This window comes from Strix uralensis, chromosome 7 (assembly GCF_047716275.1).
Source record: "Strix uralensis isolate ZFMK-TIS-50842 chromosome 7, bStrUra1, whole genome shotgun sequence".
NCBI classification, from domain to species: domain Eukaryota; kingdom Metazoa; phylum Chordata; class Aves; order Strigiformes; family Strigidae; genus Strix; species Strix uralensis.
The window spans coordinates 26,703,871-26,723,311 of NC_133978.1; the positions used below are offsets into that span (position 1 = coordinate 26,703,871).

Consider the following 19,441-nt stretch of genomic DNA (forward strand, 5'->3'; position numbering starts at 1 on the left):
GCTCAGGCCAATGTCTCCGGACATGCACATACATTATCACTTCCAAAATGCATCAGCTACCCAGCACACTTTACACTACTGAACAGAAAAGTGTGCCTGTGCAGTTGGTGTGTTTTCATATCTGTGCCTCTAAGAGTAAGAATATAGTAGCTGCTTGGGCTTCCTCATGGGAGCTGCAGTTCTCCAAGGCGCAGTCTGGTTTGCTGGACCAGGGAGCCAGGGAGGGCCCATCTTGGATGCCTGTGCTAGAGGCTGCTGCTCTGGGGGTTGCATACGGTCCCCAAGATTAGAAATTGCTTTGGTTTTGGCATTGGCAGTGTAGCCAGATACACCTGTGTAGCCTCAAGTCTGCAACAAACAGGAGCTGTCTGGAAGAGGTGTATTTTCTTTAAGATAGTTGGGTCACAAGCTGTCAGGAGTCTAATACATATCTATAACTTGCTGTAACCTTGTGCACGGAAGTGCTGTGGTTAGTCATAGGAATGGGACAAACCCAGAGTGCACCCTGCTCAAAATCCCATCAGTTTGCTAACAGCCAACGGCAAAGAAAGAGCATCAAAATAAGGAAAGCATGTAGCAGTATTTGTCAAGCCTGTCCTCCCATCCTCCAATGCTCAGGGGCTTCCTGAGCTGGAGGTGGCATCTTTGCATCTAATAGATTTGCTAGGTTTTATTTCCATTTTCTTCCATTTTTTCAGTCCTTGTTGAATCCAGGCAAGGAGTTCCTCAGCTTAAATACATGTTGGGTGAAGAAGTGTCTCCTTTTAAGATGGGCATTTAAAACTTTTTCTTTAATTGCTATTGAGTGTTGTTCCAGTTATAGAACTAAGTACATACACCAAGCTGTTGTTCCTGAAATGCTGTTGTGCTCCAAAAGCTCTCCCTATCTGCCCCAAAATGATGCTCAAAGCTCTGCTGCCAGTTGAGTTTCACTCTGTTATTCTCAGCTGTGCTTGCATTTGTATTACATATAATTTATTCCTTCCATTTAAGGATGCAAAGTTTTCATTGGAAAGGGTCTGTGAGAGTGGTGGCCACCTTTGGTGTCTCATGATGTAGGATGGGCATCGGTTGTTTTAGGACTTCCCCTGTGACAACACTGGCTTATATAGTTTCTTCCTCTGTTTCCTATAGGTTCATGAAAGTGGCTGGCAGCACGGTGGATGCTGTTACCTGGCAACAGTAGGTATTCATCATTCCTTCTACTTTCCAACACTAATTGCAGTGATCAGACAATGCTGGGAGCAGAGCTGATGTGCTGTCTGGGTGTGAAAGGGGGCAAACGTGTGACAGCCAATTCCTCTGTCCTCCTGCTGCATTTAAATAGACATAAGAGTCTCTGCCCCTCCTTCTGGAGTCTCTCGAACAAATACAGGAGGGGATGTATTAACCTTTACCACTGCAGCTGAGACAGAGGCTAAAAATACCACTGCCTGCATGTCTGGCCTGCCTGATTGCTGGAAACAAAGCCCTGCACTGGACCACTGGGTCCCCGGAGGCAGTTAGGAGGACAGGCAGCTCCAGTGGTGGCTGGGGTGGGGATGATGGGGAAGAAAAAGCCATATGTGGCAGATGTATGGGACTATCTGAAAGCCCTGTTCCTTTCACCTTAATCAGTGTCTCTTGGTGACCACTGGCCTGAAGCTAAATTGGTTTGGCCCAGAGGAGGGAGAGGCAGCTTAGTCCAATGGTAAATGCATAATGCCCCAGTCCCTGCTTCGTTTTGTAAGGGTCTCAGATGTCCATAGACACGCCGCAGTCCTACACTGCAGATGGAGCCCCAGGAGCAGATGTTGGTGGAAAGGGGGTGAACATCCAAGATCCAGGCCCAGCTGGGGCTGCCAGAGAGATGCTGATATGTGATTTTCCTCCTGGTTCCTACATGTGCCGCAGTTCAGAAGAGCAAAGCAAGCTCTGAGCTGTAGCACTGAGTGTGACAAACACCAAGTGGAGAGAAAGGTTTTCTTATTTGGAGGAAAATCCATAAACACCTTTTTTCTCCTCTTATTTCCAACTATCCCAGTTTGCACACTGTGGCCAGAGGTAAGCTCCCCAGCAGGCTGTGGCTATCTGCAGTGGGAGTGCAAATGCCAGTGCAAAGGTGAGGCAATGTTCAAGCACAGCAGTGACTGCCAGAATTGATAGAAAAAGGGTTTGTGGGGCAGGCTCTCTGCAACAGAAAGGACACATTTCAGAGACAGGCATTCACTGGGAGCAGAAACTATGGTGAGACCCCCCTGTTCCCAGAAAAAGTGGTTTTGCTCTGATGCTGGGTTTAACTTCCCACATGGGGCACTGGCCTCAAGCACAGAAGCCAGAGCCAGGATCTCGGGTCCAAGTGGGCTTGTGTGTGCTGCCCACAGGGCTTGTTCCCCAAGCTGGTCCTTCACAGTGGCCCTTTGTGGAGTGCTCAGGTTGCTTTGCTGAAGTGCAGCAGTGTGGTTTGTAAAGCCCATCTCTTGTAAATCCCACTTGGAGACCTGCTCTTAAAAAGAGCTCTCTGGGTTTTAAGACATGAGGTTTCCTTGCAAGTGCACCCACAGTCTCTGTGTTGGTGTGTCAACCTTGGAGCCTCCTGCGGAAGCAACTATTGGCATCTCAGAATGGTTTATAGCACCAGGCATGACCAGCATCCAGCAAGTCCGATTCCTCAGGGAGCTGAGCTTGCCCCGCTGTGCCGCAGTGTTGCTTGCTTGGGTGTTTGGCTCCTGGGGCTCCCCTGCCAGGCAGCAGCAGCTTGCTGCAATGGGGGCAGTGGGGTAGCAGAGCATTTGGAGCCGGATTTGTGTTACTTACAGGCTCATGCTGTGCAATGATGATCTATGTCTCAGCTGGGAGTTTGCTTTTCATGATTACACGATGTGCTGATCACATTTACTTAGTCCAGGAATTTGCTTTCTGCAACAGGGCTTGATCACTGGGCCAAGCCCTTGGATGAGTTGAAGGAACAAACTTCCAGGCTTCAGATGTAGAGTTTCATCCTGGTGTGCAGGGAATCTGCCTGCACCGCTGCTTTGAAACCTTTTCTTATAGGAGCAGTGCAAAGTGCTCGGCGGCTCTGATTCTGAGCGGCTGTGCTGAAGCAGCAATCCGCGAGCAGGAGGGCTGGTGCAGCTCCCTGCAAGGGTCGGCAGAGCCGAGATGCTGTTTGCTGACCCACGTCCCTGGCAGCGTAGGAGGCACTTCTCCCCCAGCCTGGGTTTGCAGCTCTGGAGATTGCACCCGTATGAGTTTGTGAGGACTGGCAATGGCCACAGCTCCGAGCTGGGCTTCTGTACTGTTTATGAATAAATGTCAAAACAGTGTCTCATCCCTCTGCTCCAAACAGCAAAACAAAACAAAACAAGTTCCTTTGTATCCAAGAAGAAAATTATTAGCAGGAAACTAAACTGCTGTCTAACTTCAAGTATGAATATTTCTGTTCCAAACCCTAACGTTCTCCTGGGATATCGGTTATAAATTTGTCAAATCTGTTATTCCTTTGAAAAGGCTGTGCTCAATCCAGAAAGGGAATTGAGAAGGGAATACATTGCAGGGATCCCTATTCTCTGTGTGAAAACAGAATATATTTGAAATGTATCTGACAGAAAAGTGACACTGGGTGGAAATAAGCAGCCTCGCCAGCCTTTCTGAGTATGGTTTTGCTTACATATGTAACTCAGCATGTGTGCCTCCCTCTTCAGAAGTAATGTGTTGCTGGAGAGGGATGTGTGAATGGCTTCAAAACTCTCAGGGAATTTCCACTAAAGGAGGGTGTGGCAGGTGGGACTGACAGTGGCTCAGAGAGTTTTGGCATTTCCCTGATAATTTAGTTTGTCTGTGGTGTTTGGTTATGAGTAAATGCTGGGTTTATTGTGGACCCCCTCAGCCTTTGGATGCGGGTTTCCACTGCTCAGAGACCTCCCCACAGCCATCTTTTTGCTCAGCACTGGTGTCCTCACACATGGTGAAGATTCACTACCCACTTAAACCTGCAGCCGTGCCCAGTTCCATCCCTGGGCATGCTCTCTCAGGCTGTACAACTGGTTTTCCATCTGAAGTCTTGTGCACAGCTCCAAGTTTGTCATGTTTAATGGGCAAATCATTATGCAATGCTGCCTCTGAAGAACAAATCCCTATTACTTAGGGGGAAAGTAAATGTTTGCGTCTTCAAAGCCAGTGGACATCTACCCTTGTGGCTCCTTGGAGAATGCCGTATTATCTTCCAAGATGGAAAGTCACTTGCCCTGTGTGGCAAATCAGAGATGCTAGGCACATGGGCATGTGTGAGATGCTGCTTAAAATGCTTTTGCTGGGCTTGGTTTGGGTGACATCTGTTCTGGCTTAGACGTGTTGAGTGTGTAGGTGGAGATGCTCATGAGGCAGTCGCAGGGGACAGGTTTCCCAAAGGTGCCGGGGGACAGTTGCCCATCGTGCACACACACACCAATGTATATGTATGGGTACATACACCATATACTAATGTATATGTAAGGGTATGTATTTGGGCTTGTGTGAGCCTGCTGTGAGTGCTCAGAACACGGTGTGTTTGGAGGGTATGCCTGGAGGAAGGGGTTGCATGAAGAAATCACTGGCCCATCTCGACCTGTAAATAAACTTGGCTGGTCACAGCTTTTCCAACTCACTTGCCATCCTCTGCACTGATGGAGGGCACAGTCCCTGGCAGCATCGTGGCTCTGGCCACCAGCATGGTCCTGGGCAATGCTAGCGTGTGGCTAGGGAGATGGCATGGGCCAGAAATGGCTGTCACCAGCAGGATGGACAGAGGCACCTTGTCTCGGGGCAGAGAAAGGCATGGGTGTGGGTTGTGTCGTTGGGGCCAGAGAGCAGCCCGCAGTCATTCTTCTTTACCAGTGCATTTATTAGTGGACTGGAGGTGGGCAGCACCTCTCCTCTGTGCCCTCAGGTCTTTACCTGGGGGGAGCAGGTTGCATCCCACCTCTCCTCTCTGGGGGGAGCAGTGGGGCTGCCTGTGTCCTGTGCTGCAGATGGGGGCTCTGCCCTCTCCTCTGGAAGATGCTCAGGGATGGGGGCTGCTCTGTCAGCAAAGGTGTCTCAGTTTCACAGTTGCTGTGGTGGCGGGTGTCATGCTGATGGCGGGGATCTGCCCCACTCAGCGTCCCCAGCAGGCAAGTGCCCTAATTCCTAGCAGACTCTCCCCATAGCAGCAGGCAACAAAGTAGATCCGGAAATTCCTGAGCTTTGGGAAGTGGGCTTTAATATAATTAACTGCAACAGAAGAAGAGGTCAGATAATAGGGGCAAAGGTTTCTCTTTAAAATGAAAGAGGAGGTAAATGAAACCAGCTGCCCAGGAGCTAGTGCACTGCCTTCATTAAACATGGGATGATGCTCATGGTCCCATGCAGCAAATTGTGGATCTTTCCAGAAAACCATTTTAAAGGCAGCACAAGAGCTGGAGGTGACAGGATAGAGACATGTAGGCAGCCCCAGGTTTGCCCAAGTGCCCTGGTGCTTGGCACTGTCCTTCTCTGGGAGGCACTGGGGAGTTTTGTGCATCCTGGCCTTGCAGCCTGCCCCACAACAAATGCCCCAGTGCATTTCTGACTGGCAGCTGTGCTCAGCCCTGTCTCAGTACTGTTCCCAGCTCTTGTCTTTGTGTCTCCAGTCTCATGCTACAGTTCCAGCCAGGGATGGGTGCTGGGAATTGAGGTGGTGCATTTCCTAGCACTGGCACAAATCCCTCCCCAGCCCTTGGCCGAGTCCTTCCCCTGTGCCTCTCCCTCTGGTTTGGCCACCTCCAGAGTGATAGAGTCACACCTCCCTTTGCAAAGTGCACTGATCCCATCCTGAATTTCTAGGGCATATTCAAATGGGATTTTTAGAAATGGGGTAATGTGAATGGAAGGGGAAGAACTGGCCTCAGCTTTGTATAGTATGATAGGGCACCCAAAGTGCCTGTACATGGCCTTTCCTCTGAGACATATGTCTCATCTAGGATTTAGTTGCTAGATTCCTCTTTTCCTTGGCTGGCTCTTCTCATGTTCCTGCAGATTGTCTGTCTGCAGAGATAGTGGATCAAACTGGGGGACATGATGGGTCAGCTCTACATGTAATTGCCCCTATCTATTCTCTCCTGTATTATGAGAAACGGTATCGTCTGTGCCCGTGGTGGGCATGCTATTTCCTAGGCTTCAGGGCCAGCTCTGGTGCTGCATCATACCCAAAGCCCGCTGGAAGATCTGCCAGCCTGTGTTAGAGACAAATAGCTTGTCCATGACCTACATGTCCTCTGCCTCTGCAGAGCTGTGGCTGCCAGAGACCCCTGCCCGTGCTGGGGAGGGTCTGTCCATTCGTCTCCTTTGGCACTCAGACCTCACCGGCACTGGGAGAGGAGGATGTGGATGCTGCGGCTGCTGGGGCTGGCTCGACCCGGCTGCCTGTGCACCGTGCTGCTGCCTGGGGAGGTACTTGTCAGCGCTGGAGCTCTGCAGCTGCTGCTGGCTTTTTTAGAGGTTGGAGAGTTGCGACTGTTCAGGGTTTTTTTTTTTTTTCTAAAGTCAAGTGCACTGAGTCATTGTAAATATCAGCAAAGCTGCAGCCTTTGCTGCTGGGAATAATCCACGCCTAAAGCACTTCTCCTGCTTTAAAGGCCTGTCAGTTGTTTGCATTTTGCAGATTTCTACCCTGCCTTTACTGATGGTTAAAGTTCTCAAAAGGAAGTGCCCTCATCTCAATAACAAAGCCTACAGCTGGAAATGGCTCACCGTTCCTGAGTAGCTTGGTACCAGAGAAGACCTCAGTGCCTCTCTCTTCCTCGAAAGCCTTGTGCAGCTGGTGCCATTTTCACTCTTTCCCAGTCTGGGGAGGTTGAAAGTACCTGCTGGTGTCCGAGAACTTCCCAGGCAGACCTGCAAGAGATCCTTGCCCATCTTACAGAAGCTTGTAACTGCCTTCAAGCTCTGCTTAAATATCCAAAGCCGGGGTGCTCCCCTCCCCTCCTTACTCCCCCAGGAGACATGCTACCAACAAGACTTCCTGATACTGAAGCAGGTTTATTTTTGCCTTGCATTCCTCTACCAGTCCCCATTTCTCTGGGTTGTTAATGAAGGTGTCAAAAAAATGTGACCGTGGCACTGTCCTGGGGCATTTCTCTTCCTTGCAGGGTCTCATCTGTGCTCAGCACAGCAGCACCTTCCCAGGCTGCCTCCTCCGTGCAGTCCCTGGCAGGGCAGAGCCTCCTCTGGGGCTGCTCCTGGAGAGGTGGTCCTCACCCTTAGCAGCAGAGCTGTAGGTCAGAGCACCCCTTGTGCTTGAATGAGATGGTGAGGAGGTGCAAGCCTGCCTTTGCTCTCCAAGGGCTTTATTCTGGGTTCTGGGGCCTTATTGGCTTGCACAGACAAGCCAAACCCTGCAGAAAGCCTGCTGCATTGGAGGGGCCATATGCAGGCTGAGGTCTCTCTAACTACATCTTTTCCCAGTCAGTGAAACCTTCTTTTTATGGCCTTTCAGCCAGTTTTCAGCCCAGGTGATGGGGTTTTTAGTCCACAGCAGTCTGAAAAAATCATTTCTGTTCAGTTCTTAAGTGCTGTGCTAAAATCCAAACATCTGCCATCCCCAGAGTCCATTGCTTTGTAATTTTGTCTTAAAAAGTAATCTCTGTAAACCCCACTGCTGCCTGCTGCTTACAGATCTGCTTTCCTCCCAGCAGCCAGTGGTTCGATAGTGTATAAGTGATCGGAAGGATTTTGAACACTTCCTAAATTCCACCTGGAGATACTCTCTGCCCTTAGCACCTTCCAGTCACCACGGAATGCCTCTTGCCTCCTTCCTCAGGTTACACAATGTTGGAGTGAAATTGTGGTGTGGCTGGCATGATTCATGCTTTGCTGGGGACACAGCTGGGACCGCACGCCTGGACAAAGGTTGACAGAGGAGGTTCTTCTCATTTAATGCTTTGCAAATTGAGCCTGTAACACATTTCTGTTCTGGGACAGTGCTGGCATTGTTCCCCTTTCACCACAGCCCTGCACAGCTCCAAGCCCTGCACAGCTCCAAGTGCATTTACTCTGTTACTTGGGTAGTGACTTGGAGCAATGAGACACAAAAATCCTCTCTGAACACTCATGCATGTTGCACATGTGCTGGGTGCTCTGTCTGAGGCTGAGTTAGCTCACAGCACCCTTTGGCAATGCTCCTGCATTCCAGCACCCAAGTTAAGCAGCCACCTTGGCCACTACAGCTGCTCTCTGGTGTGGATGAGATGCATGTTATGGAGAAATCAGCCCTGGAAAGGTGAATCCACCTTTCTTCAGACCTCAGGTCTTCGGCCCGCTACACATCCCAGCACCTATGGTTGCACTGAAGTCTGTGGAGAGGGAAAAGGGTCTGTGTAACTGGTTAATGCCGAGTGAGTGTTGCTCCAGTGAGGGATGGGAGGCAATGGCTGAGCCTTTCCAGCCCCAGCCAGAGCCGCTGTAATTCCCGTGCACTTCTGTCCCCCCCAGCACGGCTCCAACACACCCTGGGGCTCGCCGTGTCAAGCAGCTGATGCACACTGCAGATTTGGAAGAAGGAAGTTCAGAAAGTTTCTCTTGCAAAACCTATCAGCCAAACGGCTGTCCCAGGGGTATGGCAGTGCATGCTGCAGCAGGCATCCTGGTGTCCCTGCAAGGCTGGGAGGAGCCTCTGGGAGATGTGCAAGGGCTGCCACTGCTCCCTGCGTGGGGACAGAGGTGCCAGCCCCAGGTACTTCCTCAGGAGGAGCTGGTTGGGAGTACGTCCAGCCACAGGGTATTTGCACTCCAGGACAAACTGCTTCACCCTATGTCCTGGAGCCAGGAGACAGTATTGAGGTATTTCAGAGCCTTCCTCCCACACTTAAGAGACAGATGATTCACATCATGATTGGCAGCACTATAGCTGTGTTTTATATAAGCAACCATATGAAGAGCAGAAATCAGCCTGCTGATATTTCCATACAGAGGTATAGGACATACTCCCTGGCATTCCCAGGGCAGAAGGGATTTCTGTGAGAGCAGGACTTCCCTGCAGGTAACAGCCACGGCATTTCTTGAGTGGGGGATTCAGCTGTGGATTTTGTTGGAAGAGCGAGCAAGGAAGATGCAGGGGTGCTGGGAGCAGGGCTTGCTCTGGTGCTGTTGGTCCTCAGCCTGTGCACCCCACAGTCACTAATCCTGTCTCAGAAACACCATCAGAGTGTAGCCTGGAGGGGTGTTATTGCAGCAGGGCGTCCACAAGCAGTTCTGGTTCTCAGACCAGAAGAGGCTCTGGACAGTCTCACCTGCAGACCAGCCATTGAAAGGAGAGTGTCCCATGACCTGGGCAGAGAGGTGCAGTTAATCCCACAGCTGGGAACACGGACAGCCTCCTCCGTCCCCTTCTGGGTGCTTACTGCAGCAATTTCCAGTATGTCTCAGAGAGGGTATTTGCCACTCAGGACCCTTCTCCTCTGTGGTGTCTGCGTAGTGTCCTCCTGTGGCTTAAGAGGCCCTTTGTTTCAGCCATTAGATTTACATCTTCCATTTTGCCATCCCGTAAAAGCAATCTTTCCAGTAGCAATGATACTGGGCCCAGGACTGACTGGCTTATCTGCATTTTGAAAAAGTGTGTCCCTAAGACAGGATGGATACAGGCAGGACAAGCCAGGTGAGTGGAAGATCTCCCAAGATCTCCCTGGTCATGGAGTCCAGGCGCTGCTATCACAGTCATCGTGATGGAGGGTCTCCTTTTGTAGGGTGTCCGTGAGACCAGTGAAAAGGGTGCTGCAAAACCTTTGTGGGTGGAGTTTTGCTCCTAGCCTTTGGTGTTCTGCTCCCAGCATTTCATCAGAAATAGTTAAGAAAGTGCAAAACTTCCCATGGTTTCTGCAGTGCAGAATGCTCAGCGTTCAGGGTGCATCCACCTCACACCTTGTTTTGGAGACTGAAAGCATCTGCCAGACACAGGCACAGCCAGTGAGCCAGAGCAGGGCAGGGTGCAAGCAGGGACTCCCCAGTGCAGAGGAGGCTTCTTGGTTTGAGACAGAAGCGGGATGAGAGGACGTGATTTGGGGCAGAACTCCTCCCAGCTGTCTGATCCTTGTCTTCTTATTTTCCTTCCAGTTACTACATTGATGGCCGAGTGGCCAAAGTGACGGACTTCCTGAAAACACGCCTGTTAGACACGCTCTCTGACCAGATCAGGAAAATCCAGAAAGTGCGTGAGTGCAAAGGTTCTGCAAGGGACGAGGGGGCACCATGCCCATGGTGCCTGGCCTTGGCACAGCTCGTGGCCGGGGCTCTGGCCTCAGCACTGACGCGCTCCCAGAGGAGCTGGTGTGGGGCAGGGATGGAGGGTGGCTGCTGGGGTGGCTGTGCTCGCAGCCTAAATGCAGCCAGCCCTTATGCAGGGAATGGGTGGAAAGACCAGACAGCATGATGCCTGGCCCCAGTGTGGGATGTCCAGTGGGTTAGGAGGGAAGCAGCCACAGGCGTGGCATGCGCGGGTGTGCCAGGCTGCGGGGTGCACGGGACAGGAGCAGACACTGCTGTGCAAAGCCTTTCTAAAGCAGCCGTCTGGCTTGAGTCTCCCATCTGTCTGTTCCTGAAGGGAGCAGCGTGTAACATGGGTATTCTCTGAAACTTGCTCCAGGGGACAAGGAGAGGAGGAGGCTCCTACTGCAATGTCTTGCCCCACTCACTCGCAGTGACTAAAAATGTTGCTTGCAACTAAAAGTTGTGACAGTTGCATTTCCAGGATGATTTTCACTAGAGGAGAATCATGATCATTATGAACAACTGTTTTTTTTTTTTTTCCTTGATGATCATGTTTTGACTGTTATAAAACCCAGCTGTTGCTGGCGTGCTGTGTCAAAGCCCACAGCTCTGCCTGGCCAGTGCAGCCTGCAGCGAGCACTCCTCTCACCGCCGGTTGGGGGGACCTGGATTGCATCTCTAGCAACAGGGTAGGTGATGGGGTCTTCACAGGGTCCCCCCACTTTGGCTGATACAGGGGCCAGGGCTGTGACCAGCCCACTCAGCTGTCAGTCGCAGAAGAAATAAGGAACCTCTAGTAAGCGGGTAAGGCTTTAGGGACTAGAGATGTCCATCCATCTGTCTTGTCTAGGTTTTCAAACCATACCAGTCACCACAATGTCTTACTGTTGTAATTCCTGCAGAGAGAAACCATAGGATGAGTAAACAACTCAAAGAGGCCCCAGGAAAGGGGATGAGAGGGTTGGCACAACAAAACTGGAGGAGAGGAGCTGCTTGCTGAGTCCTCTGGCACAAGCTGGGAATTGTCCACACATGTGAATGATTCTCCTGCTGTGGGGAGGCATGGCTGGGCAGCCAGTGGGATCAGCGTGGGGGCAAGCAAGAGGCACCTGCTGATCCTGCTCCCACTGGGGGTACAATACCCCACCAAAAGTGGTGGCACAAGTCCCACCTCTGCTGCGGGTCGGGAACCTGCTGGGAAGGGAGCAGGACCCCATCTAGACAGAGGCAGCAAGGAGCCACCCTCAGTGTGGGTTGGGGGAACCCTCACACCCACGGGGCAGGATTTGGTCTGCACAGGGCAGTGCCGGGGAAGGGCTCTCCCGGGAATGCCAGTGTGGCTGAGCAAAAGCACAGCGCTGGGTGCTAATAGCCTCCAGCTTGGCTTTGAGTCCATGCATCCTGCCGGGGCTGATTAGAGCAGCTGGGCTTGTCCACTTGCCTGTTTTATTGCTTCCTCTCCGACGGGGGAAGGTGGCGGGCTTAGATAATTACAGGCAGGATGCCAACACCTCTGGGGCTTCAGTCAGGGATGTCGACTCTCACAGGCTGTGAGTGGGAGGCAGCCCAGAGCTGGCGTATTTAACATCTTTGAGGGATCCCAGTCCATCTAGCACATTCCAGTGCTCCTCACTAATGGGGCAGGATCCATCAGGCTGCACGGAGCGCTCCGCAGGCCGCTGGGTTTGCAGACATCTGGTCGCAGGAACTTATCGCCCGGCCTGGAGAAGTGGGATTGCGGGAGAGAGGACAGGGCGTTGTGTGGTGCTGGAGGTTGCTTGTGCTGGGAGAGGGCAGCTCCAGTCATCCGGGCCCTCCTGTCCTACCCGGCATCTCACGGGTGTCTGTGCTGCCAGCTGGAGCCTTGTAAGTGGTGGGCCAGCATGCTTGGACCTGCATGTCCTGCCTGTGCCAGGGACCCCTCAGGAGGCAAAGCAGCCCCTGCTCAGCCATGGGGCTGGCTCTACCCACGTCTAGGGGCTTTCACTGCTTCACTGCTTTCTTCTTGGGTGTCCACCATTCCTCCATGTGGCTCCAGTGTGTGTCCTAGTCCTCTCACGTCGTAGAGCCACTGGGGCTCAGATGCTCCCTGTGGCTGGCAGCGACCTTGTGTGGGGACATGGAGAGCTGAGGTGACGTGGCAGGGCAGCCTATGGGACGGAGTGTGTGGGGAGACCATGGGGAAAGAGTAGGGTCTGGGTTTGGGAGCATGAGAGCATGTTTGGGAGAGTGTGTTTGGAGCAGCTCCAGAAGATGTGTAGTGGACATGTGACAGTGGCAGAAGAGAGTGAGGAAGAGTCTCCCACCACCCAGCCACGGTGAAGGCACCTAGTGATCATGCCAGGGCCAGGCAGGCACTGACTGCCCAGCAGCATCATTACCAAAGGTCTCCATTATTCTTTCCAGGGTGTAGCACAGGAGATGTCTGCCTTGGCTTTAAATCACAGGTTGATGAAACCCATTTTGGTTGCTTTTGTCTCCTGTGCAGGTAGTGAACACATACACACCAGGGAAGAAGATCTGGCTGGAAGGTGTTGGTGCGACTTCGGCCGGAGGCATGAACAACCTCTCCGATTCCTATGCGGCCGGGTTCCTGTGAGTTATGCCGGCTCGCCAGTGGCGGGGCACTGCCACCCCCATGGGCTCTGCAGGCTTCAGTGCTGTAAAGCCACTGCGGTCAGGAGAGGGCCAGCTCTGTGCCCAGAGACACCACCTGTACCCCCTTGGTACTCCCCAGCAGCCTAGGGACCATTGTTTTCTCCATAGCATCCCTATTACCCCTCCTCAGCTCTGCTTTCCTGTAGATGACCCAGTCTCTGGCATACCCAGAGAAGTGGAGTAAGGAGGGGACAGCACAGGGTCGCACACCAGTACCCACGGTGTGCTCGCAGGGTATGGGTGTGGAAGGGAGGTGTGATCTGAGCACGCCAGCTCTGGGACCCCAGGGCTGTCATCCCGACAGGCTTGCCTCGCTCGACAGCTCAGGATCGCCTGGCCCTTCACCTGCTCTGCATTTTTGGTTCAGGCTGCGGCCATGTGTCCTTGCTTGCATTCACTCCTGGGGCATCTGCCCAGGGAAGTGCTCAACAGGGCTCTGCTCTGGAAACCATTTTTTCTCCTTCTTCAAAGCCGTAACCATTCCTGGCTCCTGGGGCTTGTCTACTGGCACAGCCTCACAGCATGGGCATCTTGCTGCAAAGCCCCAGTTCAGATCTTCAGAGCTGGCCATGGTCATGAAAGATGGAGGAAGATTATCCAGGCTTTGTGGGGAGGCGTGGGGACATGCCCAGGGTATCAGGGCTGTGGCAAGCTGTGAGGGTTGAAGATTTTCCCTGGGGGGTGTGAGGAAACAGGCTGGTGCAAAGGTCCAGTCCTCTTTGCTGAGACAGCGGGTGCAGAGTGCTGGGAGGCTGGGGGAGCACCCCAGGTTTTGGGCACAGGGCTGCAGTGCTGGGGTGCATGCAGGGGCTCAGGCACCATGCTGGGACATGCAAGCCAGGCACAACTGGGGCGGAGGTGGCTGTGGCGGGGGGAGCGGTGTGCAGGCTTGCTGGGGTAGGGATGGTGGGAGCTGGTTAATACCCAGCTCGCAAAACCACCTGAAGGCTTGAGCTCAGGTGCTGGGGGCAGGCACCAGGTCAGGTGCATGAGACTTACGCCATGTGCCGGAGCACAGCTATGCCACTGGGGCCAGGTGGTCCCCCTGCAGCGGCCTGACTCTGCTCCCTCCATCCCCAGGTGGCTGAACACGCTGGGCTTGCTGGCCAGCCGGGGCATCGACGTGGTGGTGCGGCACTCCTTCCTCGACCACGGCCACAACCACCTGGTGGACCAGAACTTCAACCCCTTGCCGGTAGGTCTGCCCGGGGGTGTCGTGCTGATGCTGGCTTCTCCCCACTCATTTTGGGGGGATTCTCTCCTTGTGACCTGTCTGAATTCTGCTTGAAAATGAATTTTTCCAGATCTGTTTCTTGCAGTGTTAATAGGAGACATTAGTTCATGTCAAATGCAACATGTTGGAGGCAGATGGGAGAGCGATACCTCTGTAGCTGAAACTTCATCTAGTGCCCAGGATTGGTAGCATGGGAGGGAGGCTGGTGCCACTGAGGGGTGCCGGCACAGACTGCAGAGTCAGAGAGAGGGAGGGATGTGGCAGGACCACCATGCATGTACACAGGGTGGGCAGCCGGATCGTTAATGGTGAGCTGGCCCGGGGGAAGCCAGGCTGGAGCTACATCTCAGTCGGCTCTACCTACTCAGTCAATGAAAACAGCATCCCTGCTACAGCATCCCTGAGCGTCAGGGCAGGATGCGGGAGGTGTTGGTGAAATGAGGTCTGTGCTAACGCCCGCAGCATGGCTCTGGAGAGCAAGCCAGTGAGCAGGAGACTATGGTCCCATACTTGTGCTGCTCCGGGTATCTCCAGGAGCACCCTGAGCTGCTTCCACACGCTCCCCTCCAGCAAGCATACCTGCCAGTTCTGGGGGCCTGGGCTGGGGGGAGCCTGGGGGACTTTGAACTTTGTTTGAGATGAATCTGAGACTGGGGCAAGCGCTTGATGAATTTCTTCTGAAGAGCCAATTCCCCTGGCCAAGCCACATCACCCCCCTCCCCAGGGCCTCAGGGCCCCCCTGGATTGCTCCTGGCTGATGGGTGCAAGCTAGCTCCTGCCTGCTGGGCATGTGGGGACAGCAGGTGGCCCATGTCCAGTTCTTCTGGCACAGGAGGGGCAGGGGGTGGCCCATGGCCAGCTCTCTTGGCACAGCAGGGGCAGTGGGTGGCCCGTGGCCAGCTGTCCTGGCACAGCAGGGGCAGCAGCCCCAGAGCGGCTGAAGCAGGCGTGCAGTTAGGAGCCAGATTAAAGCCAGGAGAGGAGTTAGAGGAATAAACCCCGGGCTGTTAAACGCAATGGAGGTCTTTAAAATGGATTTTGCTGTTGTTTTAAAGATGTCTCCCAATAAGTTAGATGCTACCCCCCTCATGGCTGTTTCCTCACTCTCCCATGTGCTTCAGTGTTGATCTCACATCCCACGACTGTGCTTCTGCACAAACTCCAGTGGGTGCTTCCCCAACCCCTTTCCCTCCACTCCTGTGCTATGAAAGAGCCACAGGCAGGTGCAAACTGACAGAGGGTTTAAAAACTGCAAGCACCAAAAAACCCGGTGAGACCGGACTGTGACCTGCTCTGTGGGACAGCGGCTGCTCTTTTCCCGTGGGAGCTATCAGGGAGATGAAAGCCTCTGGCTGTACCTGCGCGGGGCCGCGGCACTGTGAAATACAATCTGCTCATTAGCTGCCACGACAAAGAGGTTTCTGCACGCCGACTGGGCGTGAGGCAGCTGCCTGCTGAGAGAAGGGCTGCACCACCGCAGCATCAATCGTGGCTCCGGCTGGCAGCTCCTCCAGGAGCCGGGAGCCAGGGCTGGGCTCCCCTTAGCAGCCTTTGCACCTCCTCCTCCTCCCCTGCCACTACTGATCCCTGCTTGTCAGATAAGAAAACGGTGTGTTTTGGGATGCTGAGCTGAAGCTGAGTCTTTTACAGCAGCGTCCTTAGGTGCCAGGTAGCTGCATGGTCCAGGGAGAGTTTTCTGCATGGTCCAGGGATGGTGCGGCGATGCAAATACAACCCTCCATCCTTGTGCTAAAGAGCTTTCCATATAAAACTAAGTGATTTGTAGTATGTCGCTGTACGAGCACTGTGCTACTGCCACGCGAGCACTCCTTCCTGTCCTTCAACCGGGCCCCTCAGATGCTGCTGGTCTTGCTCATGTTAATACTGTCTCTGTTAGGGCATGTTACAGCAGGTGGCATGAGGAAACTTGTAAAATGTGGTGTGGGTGCCAAGTTGGGGATTGAGGAATGCAGATAATGGAGGTCGCCTGGTGGGTACCGCTGTGGGATTCTCAGCTTCTAAACCACCACGTTTGTTTCTGCCTCTTCCCCAGGGACTGCAGCACTGGGGGGATTTGTTATGTGCAAGGGAAGGAGCAGACAAATCGCTGCACCACTCTATGTATAGCAGAGTGATAGTCGCCGTCGTGGGCCATGCTGCTAGCGAGCAAGGGGTACCAGTGCCTTGGGCGGGCAGAGAGCACGGCTCCTGTCTGGGCATGGGCACTGGGCAGCAAACTCGGGCGGCCTGGTGGGGCTTGCTCTATGTTTTCTGAGGGTTAGCCTTGGCTTGAAAGTAAGCTTGTAAACTCTGGCCATTTCAGTGGGAAATGCAAGAGCACCTGGGAATAGCTGCTTGCAGGCAGGAATGCAGTGAAACCTTGAAAGGAGAGGTTTAAGCTGGCTTATCCCTGGCCATGGTGGCTTGCCAGTGTAATGCAGCCTGGCTCCCCAAAAATGGTCTCAGGTGGCAGCAGTGTGGCCAAGGGCACTGCAGCTTCACAGTGAAATGAGGGAGATGCACTTGTCTCTACTAGGCTTTCCACACACAGCTGGCTTATGAGCTAAGCAGTCTTATAGCTTCAGAGGTATCTTGCAAGGGGCATGGCCTTTGGGCACCCATCTGGGTCCTTCACCCATGAAAGAGCATCTCTGAGTGCCCATCCTGGCTGCAGAATTGCCCATCCACCCTCTCCTCAGAGGTGGTGCCCTCAAAGTCCCATGCAAGGAATGGGTGCTGCAGCAGGGGAAGGCAAGGCTGTCTCTCTGAGCCTCCTTCCAGGTGCAGATCTGAGGAAATGGGTTTCTGTTGCTGGACTAATGGGAAGTAAAGCGGGAGAAACTGGGCAACATGAGGTTCCCTGGCCTTCACACAGATGTGATCAGGCTGGGGAATAGAAATGTTCCAGCTGACCTTAATGCAACTGAGCTGAAGTGTTTTAATGCCTTGTTATTTCTGAGATAACATTTTCATGTATGGTTGGAGTGCTTTGCCTTCCTGAGTGATTGATGCAGCCAGCTGTATAATAGTCAGGGCTTGTGCTTGAGAAGCCCTTCAAATAAAACCTTTCACAGGTATGTCAGTCTGCCTGCCTGCACCTAAACCCATCTGTACGTGTGTGTGGGAGTGAGGAGCAGAAGAAAGGAGGGCAGAAACAGCACTGATATTCACCCTTCACAGGGCAGTGCCTTTGAAATGCTGCTCTGGCATTTAGTAGCTCTAGGCTCATTTCAGGCATGCAGTGTACATACTCCATCTCTCTTTCCTTAATATCTCTCTGAAACAGTCCAGAGGGATGCAATACATTTATTTCACCAGAGAGCCTCCCAGGTAGGTGTGAGCTTTCTCTTCAGATTGTTACAGCATGTTAAAGACCTTGCTGAATGCTCTTCCACATGGCACTTGCCTGGTTTTTATCCATTCTTGGTAGTAATTTCTGCTCCCTTAATGCACAGTGCTGTAAGATTATACCTGTCCATGGGAAACTGGGCATATTTCTATGCAGAACCTGAGCAACACAAACCCCATGGAAAAGCTAAAGCTGAAATCCAGGATTCCATTTCCTGATAACTGTAGCTCCTCTTGGACCTTCTCCTAAAGACTGTGGACGGTGAGATACTTGGTTCTCCTGAGTTAGGCAGATGCTAAAACTTCCTTTCTGCCTATAAGTTTCATACACAGCATGAGAAAGGCCCAGAGGAATCACAGGGTGAAGAGACAGCAGGGGCTGCCTGCTCAGCTGTGGTAGTAGAAGACAATATGATATTGCCTGTGAATTGATGGCGTCCTTGAGAAAGCATCACAGCGGTGCAGAGGTCTGTGCCTGACAGTGCCGTGGTCGGACTCCTGGATGCTGCGGGTGATTTTTCACCTCCTTTCCTTAGTCCAAAGGCACTGAGGAACTTGTTGGGAAACTTATTGTCTGTCTTGGAGGAAGAAGGACCCCAGGCTTGGATCGGGTCTGTCCTTAGTGATCTGTCCCCTTCCTAACCAGGCTTTCATAAAAGCCGTGGTGTGAACAAGCTCAGCATCAGGCTGCGGCTGTCCCCAGCATCCCTCGGGGTCCCTAGGGGAGAGCCATGGTTCGAGCCGTGCCCTTGGGCTGCACCTGGTGGGTGGGTACCGATGGCACCTGCCCCACGCGTCCTGAGCACCTCCCCAGCGGGGCACGGGCTGGGACCCCAGTCTCTGGGTGCTAGGGAGGTCCTGTGCTGGGTGCCAGGGGTGGGAGTGGGTCCCCTGGCCACACTCCGGCCTGCTGCACGTACACACTCCCCGGTGCACTCATTAGCTGAGCAGCCTTGGCCAGAGGCGTTGCTAATTGCAGCTGGAGGTCCTAGCTGTCTCCCCGGACGGTGCCTCTCCCGCCCCTGCGCTGCACAGGAGGGGGCTCTCCCTAGCTCAGGGCTGTGGGGGCCAGGTCCTCGCCCACCTGCACCCATCCCTACCCTGCCATCCGCTCGCCCGGTGGCTGCCTGGCTGCTGGGCTGGGCAGTGTCCAGGGGTGAAGAGGAGACCGGCATCCATAGCAGGAAGATTATGGAGAGCCCTTTCCTGCAAGCGCTCCCGCTCCCACTGCTGAGCCCGGCCAGCTGGCTGTGGGGCCGGGGGAATTCAGCCCTGCTGCTGCGCCGGCCCATCTGCACGCCCAGCACTGAGTCACTGCACTACGCTCAGATAGCCGGCCGAGCTGCCAGGGGTAGGACTGCGGCTGCTGTTCCCCCCCAGCAGGGACCCTCAGCTTTGGGGTCACTGTTGGCGAGAGGGCAGCCAGGTCAGGCTGCAGTGTGCCATGCATCGCGCAGGCAGAGGCAGAGGTACTGTCCCAAGCCTGGGAGCGACAAAGGGTGGGGAGAGGGAGCAGGTCCAATGGAGCTCGCATACACATGGAAACTGTTCCTGATGACCGTAAATCTGCCGCGCAGGCGTCTGGCACCCCCATCTGCCCTGCACGCTGGAGCACTGGCTCTGACAGGAGTGACGCCTGCAGATGGGGAAGGGGTGGGAGAGGCAAAGATGGACAGGAGCTCTTGGTATGGGATGTTTTCTCTGGTCATGGAAGGGAGGGACGAAATCCTAGGCAGTTCGAGCGTGTGCAGGGAAAAGGCTCTCCCAGGAGATGTCAAGCCAGAGCATGGCCTGCTGAAGCACAGAGTGGAAACGGTGCCCTGCAGAAATGTCCCAAACAGCCTCGGCACAAACACCTGAAGCAGGTCTGAGCAGGGCATCCCCTCCACTGCCTTCTCCTTTCAAGCATGATCATACCATGTCTCGAGGACTGCAGCGTCCTCTGCTCCTTGCACCCTCACTGCA

The 19,441-nt window shown here is 53.6% G+C and overlaps 1 protein-coding gene across 1 annotated transcript in view; it reads left to right on the forward strand.

Annotated features, from left to right (window-relative positions):
* HPSE2 (heparanase 2 (inactive)) overlaps positions 1-19,441 on the forward strand; it is a 127,739-nt gene that overhangs the window by 98,750 nt on the left and 9,548 nt on the right. Inside the window, exons 8-11 of the mRNA XM_074875685.1 lie at positions 1,135-1,182; positions 10,084-10,177; positions 12,725-12,831; positions 13,975-14,089. Coding sequence (XP_074731786.1) covers positions 1,135-1,182; positions 10,084-10,177; positions 12,725-12,831; positions 13,975-14,089 — 364 coding nt within the window. The remainder of the gene's footprint in view (positions 1-1,134; positions 1,183-10,083; positions 10,178-12,724; positions 12,832-13,974; positions 14,090-19,441) is intronic.